This window comes from Lissotriton vulgaris, chromosome 3_1, assembly GCF_964263255.1.
Source record: "Lissotriton vulgaris chromosome 3_1, aLisVul1.2, whole genome shotgun sequence".
In the NCBI taxonomy this organism is placed as follows: domain Eukaryota; kingdom Metazoa; phylum Chordata; class Amphibia; order Caudata; family Salamandridae; genus Lissotriton; species Lissotriton vulgaris.
In genome coordinates, this window is record NC_141689.1 from 38,044,982 (window position 1) to 38,065,738 (window position 20,757).

The following is a 20,757-nucleotide window of genomic DNA, read 5'->3' on the forward strand; positions in this document are numbered from 1 at the left end:
ACCAGGACCGCTGAACCTCATATGAATGGGTGAATGTCGGGAAGCTGTACATATCCTCATGTGTTGTATCTGAGGTGTGACCTGATATCTCAAGAATGGATACAGGAGACTCAACGTTATATAAGGGCGATCATAAGGCAAAGAATTGCCCTCAGAGCTGGACCAATAACCTTTGCCCCACCTATAGGCCGTTACACAAAGGGGGGGTTTGAACCCATGCAGTCACTGGGACCTGGGCGCTATGTGATACATGTAAATAGGAGGTCCCCGCAAGAAAGGTGTGTTGTACTCGCTACACACACTGACAATACTTCAATGGCTAACAAAAAACAAAGTCAAAACAGAAAATCAACAATTTCAAAAATTTCAAAAGTATTGCAATTTATTTACAACACCAGACAACTACAATAGTAGTTGTCTGGAATTACTTCATATTACTTCATATTAGATGAATAGCCCCAGAGGGGGAGGACCAGCAGACCCCAGCCTCATCCTCTCCATCACTCACTGCTTCCTATACTGGTACCTTCTGGGCAGACCCTAGCCTCATCCTCTCCATCACTCACTGCTTCCTATACTGGTACCTTCTGGGCAGACCCCAGCCTCATCCTCTCCATCACTCACTGCATCCCCTACTGGTTCCTTCTGGGCAGACCCCAGCCTCATCCTCTCCATCACTCACTGCATCCCATACTGGTACCTTCTGGGCAGACCCCATCCTCATCCTCTCCATCACTCACTGCTTCCTATACTGGTTCCTTCTGGGCAGACCCCATCCTCATCCTCTCCATCACTCACTGCTTCCTATACTGGTCCCTTCTGGGCAGACCCCAGCCTCATCCTCTCCATCACTCACTGCTTCCTATACTGGTACCTTCTGGTCAGACCCCAGCCTCATCCTCTCCATCACTCACTGCTTCCTATACTGGTACCTTCTGGGCAGACCCCAGCCTCATCCTCTCCATCACTCACTGCTTCCTATACTGGTCCCTTCTGGGCAGACCCCAGCCTCATCCTCTCCATCACTCACTGCATCCTATACTGGTCCCTTCTGGGCAGACCCCAGCCTCATCCTCTCCATCACTCACTGCATCCCATACTGGTACCTTCTGGGCAGACCCCAGCCTCATACTCCCCATCACTCACTGCATCCCATACTGGTACCTTCTGGGCAGACCCCAGCCTCATCCTCTCCATCACTCACTGCATCCCATACTGGTACCTTCTGGGCAGACCCCATCCTCATCCTCTCCATCACTCACTGCTTCCTATACTGGTTCCTTCTGGGCAGACCCCATCCTCATCCTCTCCATCACTCACTGCTTCCTATACTGGTCCCTTCTGGGCAGACCCCAGCCTCATCCTCTCCATCACTCACTGCTTCCTATACTGGTACATTCTGGGCAGACCCCAGCCTCATCCTCTCCATCACTCACTGCTTCCTATACTGGTACCTTCTGGGCAGACCCCAGCCTCATCCTCTCCATCACTCACTGCATCCTATACTGGTCCCTTCTGGGCAGACCCCAGCCTCATCCTCTCCATCACTCACTGCATCCCATACTGGTACCTTCTGGGCAGACCCCAGCCTCATCCTCCCCATCACTCACTGCATCCCATACTGGTACCTTCTGGGCAGACCCCATCCTCATCCTCTCCATCACTCACTGCTTCCTATACTGGTTCCTTCTGGGCAGACCCCAGCCTCACCCTCTCCATCACTCACTGCTTCCTATACTGGTACCTTCTGGGCAGACCCCAGCCTCATCCTCTCCATCACTCACTGCATCCCATACTGGTACCTTCTAAGCTGACCCCAGCCTCACCCTCTCCATCACTCACTGCTTCCTATACTGGTACCTTCTGGGCAGACCCCAGCCTCATCCTCTCCATCACTCACTGCATCCCATACTGGTACCTTCTAAGCTGACCCCAACCTCACCCTCTCCATCACTCACTGCTTCCCATACTGGTTCCTTCTGGGCAGACCCCAGCCTCATCCTCTCCATCACTCACTGCTTCCTATTCTGGTCCCTTCTGGGCAGACCCCAGCATCACCCTCTCCATCACTCACTGCTTCCTATACTGGTACCTTCTGGGCAGACCCCAGCCTCATCCTCTCCATCACTCACTGCATCCCATACTGGTACCTTCTAAGCTGACCCCAGCCTCACCCTCTCCATCACTCACTGCTTCCTATACTGGTACCTTCTGGGCAGACCCCAGCCTCATCCTCTCCATCACTCACTGCATCCCATACTGGTACCTTCTAAGCTGACCCCAGCCTCATCCTCTCCATCACTCACTGCATCCCATACTGGTACCTTCTAAGCTGACCCCAGCCTCACCCTCTCCATCACTCACTGCTTCCTATACTGGTACCTTCTGGGCAGACGCCAGCCTCATCCTCTCCATCACTCACTGCATCCCATACTGGTCCCTTCTAAGCTGACCCCAGCCTCATCCTCTCCATCACTCACTGCATCCCTTACTGGTACCTTCTAAGCTGACCCCAGCCTCACCCTCTCCATCACTCACTGCTTCCTATACTGGTACCTTCTGGGCAGACCCCAGGCTCATCCTCTCCATCACTCACTGCTTCCTATTCTGGTCCCTTCTGGGCAGACCCCAGCCTCATCCTCTCCATCACTCTCTGCTTCCTATACTGGTCCCTTCTGGGCAGACCCCAGCCTCATCCTCTCCATCACTCACTGCTTCCCATACTGGTTCCTTCTGGGCAGACCTCAGCCTCATCCTCTCCATCACTCACTGCTTCTTATTCTGGTCCCTTCTGGGCAGACCCCAGCCTCATCCTCTCCATCACTCTCTGCTTCCTATACTGGTCCTTTCTGGGCAGACCCCAGCCTCATCCTCTCCATCACTCACTGCTTCCCATACTGGTTCCTTCTGGGCAGACCTCAGCCTCATCCTCTCCATCACGCACTGCTTCCTATTCTGGTCCCTTCTGGGCAGACCCCAGCCTCATCCTCTCCATCACTCTCTGCTTCCTATACTGGTCCCTTCTGGGCAGACCCCAGCCTCATCCTCTCTATCACTCACTGCTTCCTATTCTGGTCCCTTCTGGGAGGACCCAATCCTCAGACATTCCTATTTGGTTTACCTTTGCCCTAAAGTTTGTGTCTAGCTGAGGGAGCACAGGACATGTACTGGCATGGGCCCACCTGGGGGCATATGAGCAGACCCTGGAAGCCTACAGTCAAGGTGGGGTCTTGTGGCACCGTGGGGGAGTGAACTGCTGATACGTAACAAGTGTGCCATAGACTCGGGTGAAATGAAGGCAATCCTTCCCTGGTGCACGGCCTGCCTGTGCTCTGGCTGACTGAGCAGTGGTGCTGCTGTGCCTACAGGGCGGGGGTGTGGGTCCGTGCACGGTGATGCCAGGCTGTGGACGGTGTGGAGTGGCAGAGATGTGTCAGCAGAGCACCCATCAGGTGGTGTAGAGCGATTAGAGTCAGACAGGGAGGGACAGAGAAAAGGCAGACAAATAATCCCAGCCGCCATTCCCACCCCCAGGGGTAAAAAGGAAAGAATCCTCCCTTGCTGATTGGTGCGCCTTTGAAAGGATGCGTCAGTGCCCAGACAGATCTACAGCTGCAGACTGGGATTGAAGCCAATAACGACAGACAGTCGCCTAGATGCCGCAGCTTGCCCCTGCAGGAAAGCCAGACCTACTGAGCTTGTCAGCGCGTGTTTGGGGGTCTGTCCCGACCATCTCTCAGGTGCCGGCGTCAGCAGCTGAGGGGACCCTACCCTCGAGCTCAGTTGCTGGGATTCAGGACTTCCGGCGGATGTCAGTGTGTTCATTTATTTATTGAATGCATTTTCATGAAGCGCGAACTGTACCCGAAGGTGTCGGAGCGCTGTACATTAGAATCAGTTACGTTACATGAGAGAATTGTTAGAAAATGGAACACACACAAACAGCAGGCCGTAGAATCAAAACCACGCAGGCAAAAGGAACACAATTTCAAACACAGCAATCACAGAATGGAGAAACAGAAATATAAATATATATGATACTTCATTTCAAAAATCTTTATTTCGATCACAGATCATAAAAGATACAGAACAATATGTACAATTAAAAGTTATTAAACACAGTGTGATCCAAATTTAAGAAAATTAGTTTAAATATTGAGTAAAACAGGGGAAAGAACCGCTGATGGTGTCCATTATACCAGTCTTTTCATCATTCGACTTCGGGTGAACCACAGCGAAGTTAAAAATTTTGAAAGTGCAAAAACTACAGGAGGAGAGAGGTCTGATTTTAAGACTCTATAAGCGGTTTGGTAAGATCTAAATCCCAAGTTCCTGAGCATCGGAACTAACCAATATTTCCTGCTCCTCTCGTAACCCTTGCAGAAGAAGACCGCGTGCATGTCATCCTCCTTCGGGTGTGCACACATTGGGCAAGATGGTACGGTGGAGCATGATGTTCAGGACACTGTAAACGAAGCTAGAGGAAGGCATCCATAGCGCCATTGTAAAAACAATTTCCTTGTTAGTGCAGGGGCAATCTCATCTAATGTTTTTTCGAAGGAATAGGTGTCTTTCATTTTCAGGAATAAACTTGTCAGGGACCCCTCTCGAGTGTCATTAGAGGCTCTAGTGAGCATCATGGCATAGTAGGCACTCGCGAGTACCTTTTTTGGGATCTTGGTACATGAATTAGAGGGATCGGTCCATAGTTCCGGGAAACCCATTTCCTCGAAATTTCCCTTGACATAAGTCAGCCAAGGAATCCTCTTTATGTTCCGCAGTTCCAGAAATTCCTGTAGTTCCTCTCTATAAGTAACCAGGTCTGGGCTGCACCACAAACGCCTCCAAAATTTCAGGGGTTTGAGTCCTAACACTTCTGAAATGGGTTTGATTCCTAGGTCTAATCTGAGTGGTAGTAATGGGGTGCTCTGGGGGAGGGCAGCTACCTGTCTCAAAAATTTATTCTCAGTGGACTGTAGCTTAGAATGCTGAGTGTAACCCCACAGCTCACCCCCATATGTAACCCCTGCCCTGGCTTGTGTTTTGTATATGTGAATAATTGGGGTAAGTGGTCGATAACTTGATTTATTTGCCAGGCGCAAAGTGCCACCCGCCAACTGTGCCAGTTTGATGGTCACTTTAGCCTGGTGCGACGTCCAAGTTAAGTGTTCGTTTATAGTAATCCCCAGGTATTCAATATTATGCACTCGTTCTAATTGAACCGTGCCTAGCTTAGGGGGGGCTCTATTTCGGGAGTTGGGATTTAGAATCATGAATTTTGTTTTTTGGGGATTAACCTCCAGTCCCCGGTCAGAGCAGAAGTCTAGGAAGCCATCCAAGATGCGTTGGATCCCCATCGGGGATTTAGACAGCAACAGGGTGTCGTCTGCAAACATAATTGCAGGCACCCTGTTGCCAGTCAACTTTGGGGCGTCAGAATTGGCGATCCTGTTTAGGTGGGCAACAACCCCGTTCACAAAGATACAAAACAGGGTGGGTGCGAGCACACAACCCTGTCTTACACCTCTGCGAACGGGGAACCTTTCGGTTAATTTGCCACCTTTGCCACACCTTACGCGGGCGTAGTTGTTACAATGGAGCCTCATCAGAATCGCCAAAATATCTGCGGGGACATTCAGCTCTTCCATGACTCTCCACAACCTTGCTCTGGGCACCAAATCAAAGGCGGCGCGTAAATCTACAAAGATGGTGTACAGACTGCCGCCCTCGATTACCGCTGTTCTCCAATAGAGCAGGTGTAGCCTGAATATTTGATCTGTAGTGGATACACCCTCCCGGAATCCTGCCTGGTATGGGGATAGGATATCCATTTCTTGAATCCACGCTTGCAAGCGATTTAAGATCAGTCTGCCAAAAAGTTTTTGGGATATGTCAATCAGACTGATAGGTCGATAGTTGGATGGGAGCAGGGGGGATCCCTTTTTATAAATTGGGACTACCTCTGCTCCCCTCCAAGTATCGGGCACAGTCATTCCCCCCTGGATGGCATTAAATATTAATGTGAGGTACGGTGCCCAGATCCCTGGTTCCTGTTTGAACAGGTCCCCCGGGACCCCATCCAATCCCGGGGCTTTTCCGGCAGCTAGGCCTTTGATGGCCTCCCTCACCTCTTTTTCAGTAAATGCGGCCCCATAGAAGGTGGGTGTAATCTGAGGTCTCTCACTACTGAGATCCCCACCTCCCTCTGCATACAACGCTTCAAAGTGGGCCTGCCATACTAAAGGAGCTATGTTGGGCTCTATTGCTGAGGATAACTCAACCGTGCCATTTGCTACTACACGCCAAAATTTACGTGAGTCTTTGGTTGACAGTGCTTTCACGAGGTTCTCCCAGTAGTCGTAGTCCCATTCCGCCCTAGAATTCACTAGAAGGGATTTATACTTATTCCTCCTATCACGGATTTCTTCCCTGCTAAGGCGTCCCTTAATGGCAGATAGCAAATGGGCCTTGGCCTTCCTACACGAGGCGTTATACCAAGAGGTCTTTGGCTTGTATCCCTTCCTTTTCTTAGAGCTTGTGAACAAGTCTTGTTCAAGGGAGTCAATGATGTTTTTGTGTATTAGTGCTAGCTCTCCTCTGGTGTCTTCATCTTGGTCTTTAGTGCTTAGATGGAAGGCACTCTCCAATAATGGGATTAGCCTTTCATAAAGGCGGGGTATTTTGTCCGCGCTGCTAGCCAGCTTCTCCCACCTGACTTTCCTACGATTGTTTTCGAGTAGGAGGCCCGACTTGTCTTTGCCAGATCCCTGTGATATTTCCTCATTCCCGGGAAGGGAGTAAGTTAGTTCCAGGGAATTGTGGTCACTATCCGATCTTGGGCACACTTTAAAATCGACTATTGCTGGCCACATAAAAGTTTTGACCATGATATAATCAAGTCTGGATTCACTACCAGGTTTGTTGTAAGTGGGATTACTTGGTATATCCGAATTACAGCGGCCGTTACATGCCCTGAGTCCAAGATTAAGAGTAAGGGCGTTTATTTGTAGGGCTAGGGGAGTCCAGGCCCTGGGGGGTGGTGCCGCCCTCTCTGGTATGAGCCAGCAGGAATCTTCATCTAGGGAGGGACCATCACGTAATCCAGGCAGAGGTTCATAGTGGGAGTTGAAATCGCCCCCTACCAGACAGGCAAGATCACACGGAATGCCCTCTAAGAACCTCGCTAGCTCGTCTATAGTGGACGACTCTTTGTGCATTTGAGTCGGCCTAGAGTAGATATTAACAACTAGTAGCTTCGATGAATCAGGCCATTCTAGTAGGACAGCCAACAGATCATCAGAAGCGGTCTCCAAGTTGGAGGCTTGGCAGCCTAGATCCGTTGCTACTCCTATCATTAATCCCCCAGATGGTCTCCCCTTTCCCCCCCACTTGGCTGTTTTGGCGAAAGAGGCAAAACCGGGTAAATCTATTGTTTCTCGCGCCCAGGTTTCTTGTAGGAGTATTAAATTTTTAGAGCTGATATAGGAGCCCCACTCTACACAGTCTAATTTATTAGAGAGCCCTGCCACATTCCACGAAATTACTGTTATGTGTAGTGATTGGGCACGTGGCGGGCTCACGGCGATGTCGATGGGCTCGAGGTGGGCCCTGTGGTTTGGGGAGGGATGTGTCAAACCCAATGGACTTATGCAGTGGGTGAGGAAAGGTTCATCATGCCTAGAGTCTGTATCGGTTCGCCTGAGCTTACTGTCGATGAATCCGCCAGTATAGATGTATTCATGTCAAGTCTAGGAACTGTAAGTGTTTTGCTGCCACTTGGGGAGGTTGCGGAGGCAACATTCCCCTTTCCAGCCACCTGTCAATCTACCATATCTAAATTACTATATCAATTTTGTGTTTGTAGAAAGGCAGGGTAATGAGTTCTATATGGCCCGGGAATTCCCCTCCTATAGCCACCACCCCCCCTCCTCCTCCTGGTGACGGTTTCCCACCCAGCCTCATCCCCGTAACCAGGGAAGTACTCAGTTGGTCTTCCCCTGTGTGAAGGGTAATTGTTGGTCTCTTTGGGGCGAGTTTCCCAACCCTCCAGTAACTCTTGGTGGTGTCCCCACCTGTGATCCTCTGAGTTATATACATTGGAAGGGTAGAAAAATGAGAGGGGAAGTGTTTGGATGGTGTTACCAAAGTCCTCATCAGCAGCACAGGAGCAGATATATGCAGCTGTGTTGGGGTCTCTGAAGGAGACCAGGATACAGTCTCCTCTGATGGATTTCCTAGTGTGCCCCACCCATGCTACTCTCTTGGTCGTAGAGATATCACTCGCTGTACCTCTCGGAAGTGGTCTGTTTACCGAGAGCCAGTTTATCACTTTATTCTTGAGTGAAGTGTATGATTCAAATGTGGGGGGGTCGAGTTCAGGAACCCCAACCAAAACTACGGTGTAAGGGGCAGCTTCTGGTGGGAGGTTTACAAACTGTAATTTTCATTTGGTGTGTAGTTTCTCTCCCTCAAGTGGGGGGTCGTGCTTAGTTTTTGTCGATGGCGTAGGATTTGATTTTAATAAAGGGGCAGGTTTAGGAGTAGCAGTATTTGGTTGCTGTGTGGGTGTCGGGACTTTGTGTGCAACTATGGGTTGTAGTGCATTGATTTTTGCAGGTGGGGCGGATTTGGTTTTTGAGTCTTGTGGTTTATTGTTTGTTACAACCTGTGGATTATTGCCTTTAACAGGTTTAAAGCCTATACCCTCCTTTGGTATTTTGTTCCCACTATTGTCAGTTTTCCTAGCATCAGCAAGTTGCACAGTTGCCTTTTCAATACTCACTAGTCTTGCTTCTATCTTAAGAAGAAACCAAGTTGCAACAAGCACCCTCTATGGAGTCTGGAATTAGTTATGTTTCTGCATTACACATTGGTTATTTCACCACCTTTTCATCAGTTTTAGACACAAGTTCATGAGAAGTAAATGGGCTTCAAAGTATGGATCCAAAACCGTACGTAGTGTCTTCAAAAATCTTTATTTTAAACACATTAAAAAGTTCTCCAGCTCTGCACTGCCGACACGTGTTTCGCCCACACAGGGGCTTTTTCAAGGCAATTTCATTCAGGATGGACAGGTCAGATTGTCGGGAAGGTCAGATCGATGTGTCGTAGCATGAGTCGTACAGAAATGTTAGGAATCCTATTCATTTAAGGCGTTGGCGATTGCGACGTCCAAGATGTATGTTCAAACATGGAAAATTAATAGGTAGGCGAAAGTCACTTGGTGGAGATCAGTTCTGATTTTCACGTAGTGTAGTGATTTTGAAGACCTTAGTAAGTCTGTTGGAAAGTATATACGGGAGCCCGATCTCCACTGCTCAGCAGTGCAGAGCTGGAGAACTTTTTAATGTGTTTAAAATAAAGATTTTTGAAGACACTACGTACGGTTTTGGATCCATACTTTGAAGCCCATTTACTTCTCATGAACTTGTGTCTAAAACTGATGAAAAGGTGGTGAAATAACCAATGTGTAATGCAGAAACATAACTAATTCCAGACTCCATAGAGGGTGCTTGTTGCAACTTGGTTTCTTCTTAATTATTTACACGGGCATTAAGTTGCTTTGTATCACACCCCTGGTGGTGGGTGTTCCACCAGGTTCGCAGTGCACCTCTACCCTTGAAATATTTACACGTAAACTTGATCATTGAAAATAGTCGGTAACAGAAGGTGCGGACGTTTTCTCTTTCTGAGAAACGCTACCACCAACATTGTTGTATTATTGCTTCTATCCTAATCAGTCTCGCCTCAAGGGGACTTAAAAGAGACCTGAGCAGTGAACCTATATCCTCCAAAGTGATGTCATCTGAGGAGGTGTCTAATTGGGCGTTGTTGGTAGATTGTGGGAGTGGGGTTAGTTTGGGTGGTCTGGAAGTGGTCGGCGTTCCCGATCTCTCCACCGTGGGAGCAAGGGCGGTTAGTTTTTTCCCCTTACCTCTGGCTTGTTTGGATTTGGGAGTTTTGGACCTAGGTTCTTCTAAGGTTTGTGGCCCTTGTTTCTTTTTTGGAATGGCCCCCTCTCTGGCTTATTATTATCACTATTGGGTTCTGCAGTTAGAGCTATCTCTATGTTCTGCGATGATATAGGCTGGGTATTTTGGGTAGTGGGTAAGACCAGAAGGCTCATGTCCTCTAGATCACTTGGGACATCAATGGTGAGTTCTGGACTGGTTGTTAAAGTGTCCGTGAGGTGGCGTGATGCCTGATCAGAGCTATACGTGATGGGCCTACCCGAGCTGTTTTGATACATTTACGACTCCAGGCGTTCCCAGCTCTGCTTCACTGGCATGTTTCCTGTTGTTGCTTGCCTCACATTTGTGTCTGCAAAAGAGTGTGTTTATTTCACTAGAAAGGCAGCAGGGACGTAGGTTAGGCGGTGAGGTGGGGCCTCGAGGTTTCCCGACCACCCCTGCGATGCACCCTGCTCAAAAGATGCTGCGTCTAGAGGGTGCTGAGGGGCTGAAGGGCAGGTCCTGGCAGGCAGGAACCTAAGAAACGTCTATTTGACCATCTAGTGCTGGAGAGGGAAGAGATTGATAATAGGAAACAGAACTAGTGAGCTGGTCACTGCCATGGACTCGGTCATCAAGATGATTATACTCCAAACCCCAGCTGTTTCCGGGCATTGGCACCCTCGGTATTGTATTGTATTGTATTGTATTGCTACTTGTTAAGCGCAGCTGTCACCCAAAGGGTATCCTGGCGCTGAGACCACATCATTCCATCTGGTGAAACACACTACATTGCTCTAGGAAACAAATAGGTCTTAAGGTCCCTTTTGAAAGAAGTAAGGTCTTGTTTACTCCTCAGTGTCAGAGGCAGGGGTATTCCACATCGTAGCAGCTGTGAAACTAAAGGCACGGCCACCCATCCTCGCTCTACTAATCCTGGGGACCGTCACTAGAAACGCTGAGGAGGATCTCAAAAGTCTGGCGGCTTGATACCAAGAAAAGAGATTTTGAAGCGGTGTCGGTCCCAGTCCATGCAGAGCGCTGAAGACAAGGCATAAAGCCTTGAAGGCAATCCTCTGCTGGACAGGTAACCAATGAAGGTCAGTCAATGCTGCAGATGAAGAAGCAGAACGTGGACGGGATAAGGCCAATTTAGCGGCCATATTTTGGATCCTCTGTAACTTTGAGATCAAAGTTTTGGGGGCTCCCAGAAGTACTCCGTTACAGTAGTCTAATCTACTGAGAATAGAACTACGCACTACCTCTGTTCTAGCTTCCAGGGGGAGTAACAGCAAAATCTTACGTAGGGCGCGGAGCAAGCCTATACAAGTCGCCGTGGTCCTGTTCACAGATGCATCAAGCTGCAAGTAAGGTTCAAACAGGACTCCCAAATTGCGAGCCGAATCAGCAGCCTCTACTGTGCCTGGGATAGAAGATGGCCAGAAATCGTCCGGCAACGAACGAGGAAGGCGGTCTAGGGAGCAGTGGAGAACCTCAGTTTTTGACCCGTTAAATTGAAGCGAGTTGACTCGCAACCATTCTGCTGTTGCCGACATACAACGGTGAAATGAGTCCCTCGACACTGTCTCTGTGCCCTCGGTGCCAATCCCAGGGAGGTAGCTCACATGGTCGAGTGTCTGCTGCAGCGGTCTCTGTGAAAAATCTTTCAGGTAGTAGGTTCCAGTGCGGGTAAGGCAGACGAATGTGCTATTCTAGCTCCTGTATCGATTAAACCCAATTTATCATAGTGTAGAGCTACCCTTGCGCCACGCAATGTAACACAAGGGCAACGCAACACTAACAATAGATTCCTCAGCAACGCAAGGCCACTTGGCGTGGCCTTGCAGTGCTTGATAGATGTGAAGTAACGCGAGTCAGCTCTAGGTGTTACTTTGTGTTACTCTGCCCGGGGCGGTGTTCCCACACATTTACCGATGGATTTTGGCGCATTCTCGGATTGACCATTTGTGGTCGACTTGGGAATGTGTTGAAATGCTGCTCCTTCCCAGGGGAGGCGTATCGAGGAGGAATATCTTTATTTCTCCTCGTTCTTTCCTCTTTCCACATGTGTTCTACTCTCCGGCACACATAGAAAGAAGTAAAAGCCTCAGAGGATCGTGTTTGTGCAGGAAGGTGTCTCTTGGTGAAGGATGCCTGAACAAGGTAGCCCATTTTGTGCCAGTGCATGGAAAGGACAGGAATGCGCTGCATAATGGTAAATATGACGCATCCCTGCCCTCTCCCTTTCACGCAAGCGGCGCTGCAATGTGTCTTGCTGCGTTGCATGAAAGTTTGATAAATCTCGACATTTGTTTTTCGCGGGCTAATGTACCTCCCGCCGAGAGAGTTTTTAATTATCAGGTGTTTGTATACAATGAACCTAATTTCAAGGAACAGTGGAAGGCTCTAAAGAGCACATTTTTGACATCTTGGCTACAGGAAGTTTAAATGTTTAGTGGGTTCCAGGAGTTGGTTTTGCCAGTGCCTGTGTTTGCTTCGCTTTGGCTCCTATGCACTCACCTACCTGACTTGTGCAGCATCGGTCGCTCCCCCAGGCTCCCTTAACTCTGGGTATCGTAGCGCTTTGTTGTGATTGCCCGCAGCTGTGTTTGTTGTGCTCTGCACTCCGGTAGCGACATTGAGCTGTTAACCTAACCCACATCGCGCGAGTGACAAACTAATTTGCCTGCTGCGATATTAATTAATTATAATTGAATCTGCCTGCTTGCACACTTAGAGGTGCCTCTGCCCACGCTTATTATTTCATTCCCCACTTTTGCCGATCTATTGGTGCTTCGCGCAGTGTTTTTGCGGCCATTTTCTCTGTTGTTGTGCCTGCCAGCCCGCCCCCCACCCCGATCACACCTCCCTGCAGCCCCTCCCTAGCCCTTCCCCCTCCACCATCCACATATGACAGATGCTTTCGCGTGCAGCGTCCACGCGCAGCGGTCGCTCCCCATTCGCGCTGAAGGTGCGCCAAAGGTAAGCCGGTCAACGCCCGTCCGCACCTGGACCGCGCCCAGCGCCAGACCCCCTGGCCCCCATACCACCCACCCCACCCGCATTACATACAACGCCTCCACCCTCCTAGCCCTAAACCCCGGCCGACTCCCCAACTGCACCCAAGCCGCTCCTGGATACACCCATGGACCCTTCACATGCAACTCCTGCAAATATGACGGCACCAAGACCAACTCTTCATCCACTAACACCAAACAGAAACCTGACACCAACCACCTTAAATGCATCCTGCTCAACACCCGCTCGGTCCACAGACACGCCATCGACCTTTGGAACCTACTAGACACCATCTCTCCGGACGTCGCCTTCCTAACAGAAACATGGATGAACGCCTCCTCAGCCCCGGACATCACCATTGCCATCCCGGAAGGATACAAGATCATCCGTAAGGACCGCACCAAGCAAACAGGAGGAGGCATCGCTATCGTCCATAAGAAGATCCACACCGACCCCAAGACCACACTCAGAGGCACCCTCCTCTACAGGCCACCAGGACCCCGTGCACAATTCAGTGAAGACATCACTGACTTTATCACCCCACACGCCCTCCCCTCCAAGGACTACATTCTATTGGGAGACCTCAATTTTCACCTGGAAAAGAACAACGACAGCAACGCCGCCACCCTTCTGGACAACCTCGCCAACGTCGGACTCAAACAACTTGTTCATACCCCCACTCACTACGCAGTTCACACACTCGACCCTATCTTCACCTCCAGCAAACATATCTCCTTCAGCCACACCACAGTTCTCCATTGGACGGACCACAGCTGCGTTCACTTTGTCTACAAAAAGACTACAACCCACAACAATCTTCAACCTACTCTGCGAAGAAACTGGAACAAAATCACCATCGACCAGATCTCCTCATCACTCCTTCAAAACCCCCCTGCCCACTCTTCGAACCCCAACCAAGCAGCCATTAACCTCACTCAATGGCTAACCAACAGCGCCGACAACCTAGCACCTTTGAAAAAATGTCAGATCAAACTAGGCAGCAAAAACACATCTTGGTTCAACGATGACCTTAAGAAATCCAAGAAACTCTGTCGCTCCTTTGAGAAGGCCTGGAAAAAAGACCCAAACACCAGCACCAGGAACGCCTTCAAAAACGCCACCCGCATACACCACCAACTGATCCGGTCTGCCAAGAAAGCCGCACTCAAAGACCGACTAGACAACAACGCCCACAACAGCAAGGAATTATTCAACATCGTCAAAGAATTTACTAACCCCGCTGCCAACTCCAACGACATCACTCCCTCTCAAACCCTTTGCGACTCCCTAGCTTCATTCTTCCACGACAAAATCGCAGACATCCACAACAGCTTCGACAACCAACACGGAGACCAACCCACCCAACATTCTGCCGCTCCTTCACCCCCCTTGAACGTCCTTAATGACTGGAACCCAATCTCCACTGAGGACACCATCCGCCTGATGAACTCCATCCACAAAGGATCCCCCACAGACCCATGTCCCCACCACATTTTCAACAAAGCAGACTCGATCATCGCACCCCATCTCCGCGATGTCATCAACTGTTCCTTCAACTCCGCTACCTTCCCGGAAAGCTGGAAACACGCCGAACTCAGCGCCCTTCTGAAAAAACCCACAGCTGACCCCACCGAACTCAAAAACTACCGCCCCATCTCACTCCTTCCATTCCCGGCCAAAGTCATCGAGAAAGCTGTCAACAACCAGCTCGCCGCCTTCCTCGAAACCAACAAATCCCTCGACTCCTCACAGTCCGGCTTCCGAGCCAAACACAGCACTGAGACCGCACTCATCGCAGCAACAGACGACATTCGAACTCTACTGGACAATGGAGACACATTCGCCCTCATCCTCCTCAACCTCTCCGCAGCCTTCGACACAGTCTGTCATAGCACCCTGTTACAACGCCTCAGGAACATCGGAACCCAAGGAAAAGCACTGGAATGGATCACCTCGTTCCTTGCCGGAAGAACTCAGAGAGTCCGCCTCCCACCATTCAAGTCAGAGGCCACTGAAGTCATCTGCGGCGTGCCACAAGGATCTTCACTCAGCCCCACCCTCTTCAACGTATACATGAGCCCCCTCGCGGCCATCGCACGCCAACACAACCTCAACATCATCTCCTACGCTGATGACACTCAACTGATCCTCTCACTCACCAAAGACCCTTACACTGCCAAAACCAACCTACATGAAGGAATGAAAGAAGTAGCCGAGTGGATGAAGCACAGCCGTCTAAAACTGAACTCGGACAAAACAGAAGTCCTTATCTTAGGTACCTCCCCCTCCGCCTGGGACGACTCTTGGTGGCCAGAGGCCCTTGGAAAACACCCATCCCGACAGACCACGCACGGAACGTGAGCGTCATCCTGGACTCCTCACTCTCAATGACCAGACAAGTCAACGCCGTTTCATCATCTTGTTTCAACATTCTTCGCATGCTCAAAAAAACATTTCGCTGGATCCCCACCGAAACTAGAAAAACGGTCACCCACGCACTGGTTACTAGCCGCATGGACTACGGAAACACCCTATACGCCAGCACCACCGCAAAACTTCAGAAAAAACTCCAACGCATCCAGAACGCATCAGCCAGACTCATACTAGACATCCCGCGAAAAGACCACATTTCTGGTCACCTGAAAAACCTCCACTGGCTCCCCGTCAATAAGAGGATAACATTCCGCCTCCTAACCCACGCACACAAAGCACTTTACGAACTTGGACCTGAATGCCTCAACACACGAATTTCCTTCTACACCCCCTCCCGCCAGCTACGCTCTTCCAGCCAAGCCCTTGCTGCTGTACCTCGCATCAACAAAACCACCATGGCACTTGTTTTGGGGTGATAAAACTGCTCAGGAAGTTCTTTGACTTGCTGCCCCTCGAAGCAAGGAAAACAGTCACGATTGCATTAGTTACTTCTCGCATTGACTACTGCAACAGCCTGTATGCTGGTACTAATAAGGCGGTCACCCATAAACTTCAGATGGTACAGCATGCGGCGGCAAGGCTGGTTTTGAAATGGCCAAGAAAATCCTCAGCAACCAAAGCCCTCAATATACTACACTGGCTGCCTATAACAAAAAGGGTCCTGCACAAAATACTGACAATCACCTTTCGTGCTGTACACAACTCAGGCCCTCTGTACCTAAGGAAAAAATTTGTAAAATACTGCCCAACTCGAGCACTCCGGTCCTCGAATGCAAATCTTCTGACCATCCCAGGGTTCAGACTTAAAACCCGTAGGGGTAAATCCCTAGCGGTATTGGGTGCTAAAGCATGGAATGCCCTCCCCCCACCTTTAAGAGCAATGGACAAGGAATCTGATTTCCGCAAACAACTGAAAACCTGGATTTACAATCTCCCAGACTCAACCGCCAGAGCACTAGTGTGACTCCGGTCCTGGTCTCTTTAAGCAGTAAGGCAACTTTTACATCTGGTTGTCCTTTATTGGCGCCGAGATGCTCCCTGGAGCGATTGTTAGCGCGGTATAAATGAGCTTTACATTTACATTACATTTACATGGGAGGTAGATCCTTCTCCTACCTGGCGGCTAAAACCTGGAACTCACTTCCCACTCACCTTCGCCTCACTCAGAACCACCTAGCATTCAGAAAGCAACTTAAAACCTGGATATTTGAAAAGTAATTCCCCCCCTCTTCAAGCGCCTTGAGACCCTCTGGGTATGTAGCGCGCTATATAAATTAATTGACTTGACTTGACTTGACTGGGCGGACACGCGTCTCCCTAAACCTGTTAAGTGCTTCTTTACACCAGCTCCTCTTTCTCTCTCTCGCACACCACGTCAAAGATGAAGAAAAGCTATTGTTAGGTTGCATTGAGTCCTCACATTTTAAAAATGATCTGATGCTGTGTTAGTTTGTTTTGAATAATATTCCAAATATACTACTTTAAGGGCCAGATTTATGAAGCCTTTTTCACATTCGCAAATGGGCCAATTGTCAGAATTGGCCCGTTTGCGAACCTGAAAAAGACTTTCGGGATGTATCATCCAAAAAAGGCCCATGCAAAATTGGGAATCGCAAAATTTGCAATTCCCTATTTTGCGAATGCATTTAAGGAATAGCAAATTGGGATTTGTTAAATGCAATTCTGGAAGCACCCAAGTTGGGCGATATTGCCTTAAGAAATCGCAAATTAACACCAACTTCAAGTTGGTGGTAATTTGCGATTTCTTTGAAAATGCACTTTTTTGCATTTTTCAAAGAGCACACATTCAGATTTCAGGGTTTCAACAGGGTGTCCTTCTTGCACCCTTGAAATTGCATTCACATTCGCAATTTGCGAGTACCCAGTGAATACTCGCAAATTGCAAATGTTTTACCATTCATTCCTATGGGTCTATAGGCCAATAGGAATGAATGGGAAGAGTTTCCTTAAGTAATTTGCAATTCACAACTAAGGAATATGTAGGAATCGCAATTATTATTGCGAATCCTACTTACATTCCATTTTACGAGTCCTTGATAGAGATTTGCTAAAAATCGCTGTTAAGGACTCACAAAACTTTTTTTGATACATATACCCCTAAGAATCCATCTACTTGTATCTTATTCACAAACCCCCTCATATCTGCTGATGTCTCATCTTTACATTAACATGCAGAGCTCCCAGTGTTCGCCTTTCACCTTCTAATGTTTAAAACAAGAACACAATGCCAAGTGCCAATATTCCACACTGGGACATAGATTACACCTTGGAAATAAGAATGATTATGTTACGATACCCGGGTGACCTACCAGGATCCATCACAGCGGCGACCTGTGGTCTCGACAACAGAGTCCTCTGAGGTTCCGTCTCCTACTCCCCTCCTACAATGGCTGCTTGCAGATACGTCACGCTCCCTTGTTGACCAATGGATGGTGAGTCTCAAGCGACAATTAATCCATCAGCATTTGTATAGCGCAGCACTGGCACCTCTAGGGCTATCTGGGCGCTGTGAGTGCGACGTCTCTGTTGAAATCCAGGGCTTGAGTTTCTTCCTGAAGTCCACCACGGCGGGGGCTGTTCGATGTCGAGTCAGCACTCTCTGCTCACCACAAGAGCTGTCTTCTTATCTTCTCTGACACCGGCTCCCAGGAGTTTTGCAGACTCCAGTTAACTCCTCGCCTGGGAAAATCTTTAAAACTGGCTTCTGAAGGCTCCTGCTGCTGCAGAGCAAATGGCACCTTTGAGCCCTGGAGCGATGTTGGGAGCTTAGAGCTGAGGACACACTCCCTGCATCCGCAAAATTCCTGTTAGTTGAACCGTAGGCACAAACACAGCCACATTCCTCTCTGTTCGTTAAACCACAGTGTGGAAGCTTACAAGGTGCAGCAGCCGGGGCGTGTTGAGTATCTTCTCATAATCTATGGTGTCATCTGGGTGTGTGCTTTCCCAAGGGATGCTTCAGACTTCTCTGCCTGGGGCACAGGCTCGAGCCTCTGCTCCTACTTAGTATGTTTCCTACAGTTGAATATTTTCTTCACGTCCCATCAGCGGAATTATGGTACCTTCAATAGTCGTTTCAGATAGTGCAGACCATGTGCTGTGTCACGTGCATGTGGGTAAGTAAGAAAAGGTGCATAGAGACATCTGAGAAAGATTCCTGCACTCTCAGGCAGTGTGTCTGAGGGCCAGTGTGATCTGAAATATAACCTCTTTCATCTTGTGTTATTAACAATGACACTTGATAGCACATTGTAGCACATCCTTCCGCAGTGTTGGACCTGGTTCCGGTGCCACCAATTCACGAGTCCATCAAGTTATGTTGTATCTATCACAATCATGCTCCATTTGTGTGTAAATATATTTACAGCCTTAACAAAGCCCCAGGCATGAGGGTGAAACACGTTTTGACTGCTCTGTTTGTTTGACTGGTTCCAGGAATGTTACTACCTTATATCAAATTCAAGTACAGGAGTGAATCCCTACTGGACCACATAAAGTGCATTATCCACAGCTTCCATGTTTTGTTTTCTTCTCAAGAAATACTACATCTAAAGGCCATAATAAGCTGTAAAATGTATACTTGTATGTTGGGTACCCTACGTCTGTTGAATGCATATTCTTATGCAGCACCTGTGGATATGGTATCTTTACTGGGTTAATAATTAGGCTCGAGAACCCCCAAGGATTGGGGGGTCACTAGGTCAGGTTGGTAGCAACCAAAGCAGGAGTTCGGTAGCTAAAGTCCCTTATACACTTGTGTGGGTGGGAGAGGTTTGGGCAGACCTGATACCCCCCAATATTCATCTGGTACATTGATAAGTGAGGTGGACTTCAGGGTTTCTCAAATAAACAAGCATTAGAAATGCATCTTTTTGAGTTAGAGCTATTGGCGATGTAAACGTCGATGCCTTTTCCCTGGTGTTATGGCGGGATGTATTGGGTTTAAATGGATTTATGTGTGTTCGATTGGAATTGTTAATTGTGTAATTGCGTGGCGTGGAATTGTCTAATGTGGAGTGAATTTGTGAAGTGTATATATGTGGCATGATGTGTAGTAAAGTCCCAGGATGCAAAGCGCTGTGACCTTACAGGCGAGTAGTGGCAGAAGATGTCACATGTGACAAAGGCCACTTGCATGTTTTGTTTTCACATTAAACTCGCTTGTGAAATAAAGAAGACAGTAATCGAATGATAATACATTTGATATCGGGTTGCGCTGGTGTCATCTCTGACATGTTGCATCATTGGCGCAAACTCTATGGATGGAATGGGACACCTCGCACGGGTCTGGTCATGAGCTGCTGTCTGGATGGACATGTCCAGGCTGCAGCGGTCCATGTTGTGTGAGTGTTGCTGTCCGAGGTGGGGAGGGATGCGACACGTGAACCTATAATGAGGCCGATAACAGACACGTCCAGCGAATGTGCCCCGTGCACACTCCTCAGGCCCGGACTGGCAATGCCAGGTACCCGGCAATCCCCCGGTAGGCTGCCAGGGGTGGGGCCGTTTTTTGGGCCTGGGGACGGTTTTGTTGCTGGGTGAGGCGGGGGGCCGATTTTTTGTACTGCATTCAGTACAGTAGTGAAGTCACTAGTCACTTACAACTGTGCGGCTGTGTCTGCTCCTTCTCACTGTCTCCTCGCTCTGTGGAAACAAAAGCATCATTTAATTAATCTAAGTGCAGCAGTCTCAGGGCCATTTTAGGAGGTGGGCCGGGTGCGCAGGCCGAGCGGCGCGCAGATGTCTCCAACGCTGCCACTATGTCTGCGCGGCCTGCTCAGTCTTTAGTTTAGTTAGTTAAGTTCACCCACCTTAGGGGGGTGGGGGTGGGCGGGCGCGGCTGTTATTGGTGGTGAGACATGCGCATTGGGGCTCGCGCAATAGAGTGCGCGTGACCCCATTCCAGAATCCAGAGAGACTGTGATGACGAGAGGCCCTCTCTCGTAGTCGCTACCCTGCCCATAATTTAATTATTTCTGGCCTAGGCCCCCCACGCCCCCTTGGCACTGCCTATCACAGTGTGCGCGTCCACAGTCCCTGGCTGCTGCTGAAGGTTTGCCAGTGCCGTCCGCCGCCAGGTGAGTCAAGTGTTATTTGCATTTTGCAATCAGATAATCTCGTATCTGCGCACTGTGCATTATCTCAGATAAATAATGCACAGTGCGCAGATACGAGATGTGATGCATGTGAGATAAATTATCTAGATAAGAGGTGCAACTTTGAGGTAATTGAAATTTTTATGGTCAAGTGTGTCCCCTAACGTGTACCCCAACGGCTCCATGTACGAGTTTCAAGTACATGTAATTTCCCTCCACAACCGAATCTGAAGACGCAA

The 20,757-nt window shown here is 49.1% G+C and overlaps 1 protein-coding gene across 1 annotated transcript in view; it reads right to left on the bottom strand.

The window, feature by feature from the left end:
* Window positions 1-18,292, bottom strand: part of LOC147725883 (long-chain-fatty-acid--CoA ligase ACSBG2-like) — a 661,758-nt gene extending 643,466 nt beyond the window's left edge. The window contains exon 1 of the mRNA XM_086962812.1: window positions 17,732-18,292. Coding sequence (XP_086818938.1) covers window positions 17,732-17,741 — 10 coding nt within the window. The 5' untranslated portion in view covers window positions 17,742-18,292. The remainder of the gene's footprint in view (window positions 1-17,731) is intronic.
* Between the last annotated feature and the right edge of the window lie 2,465 nt (window positions 18,293-20,757).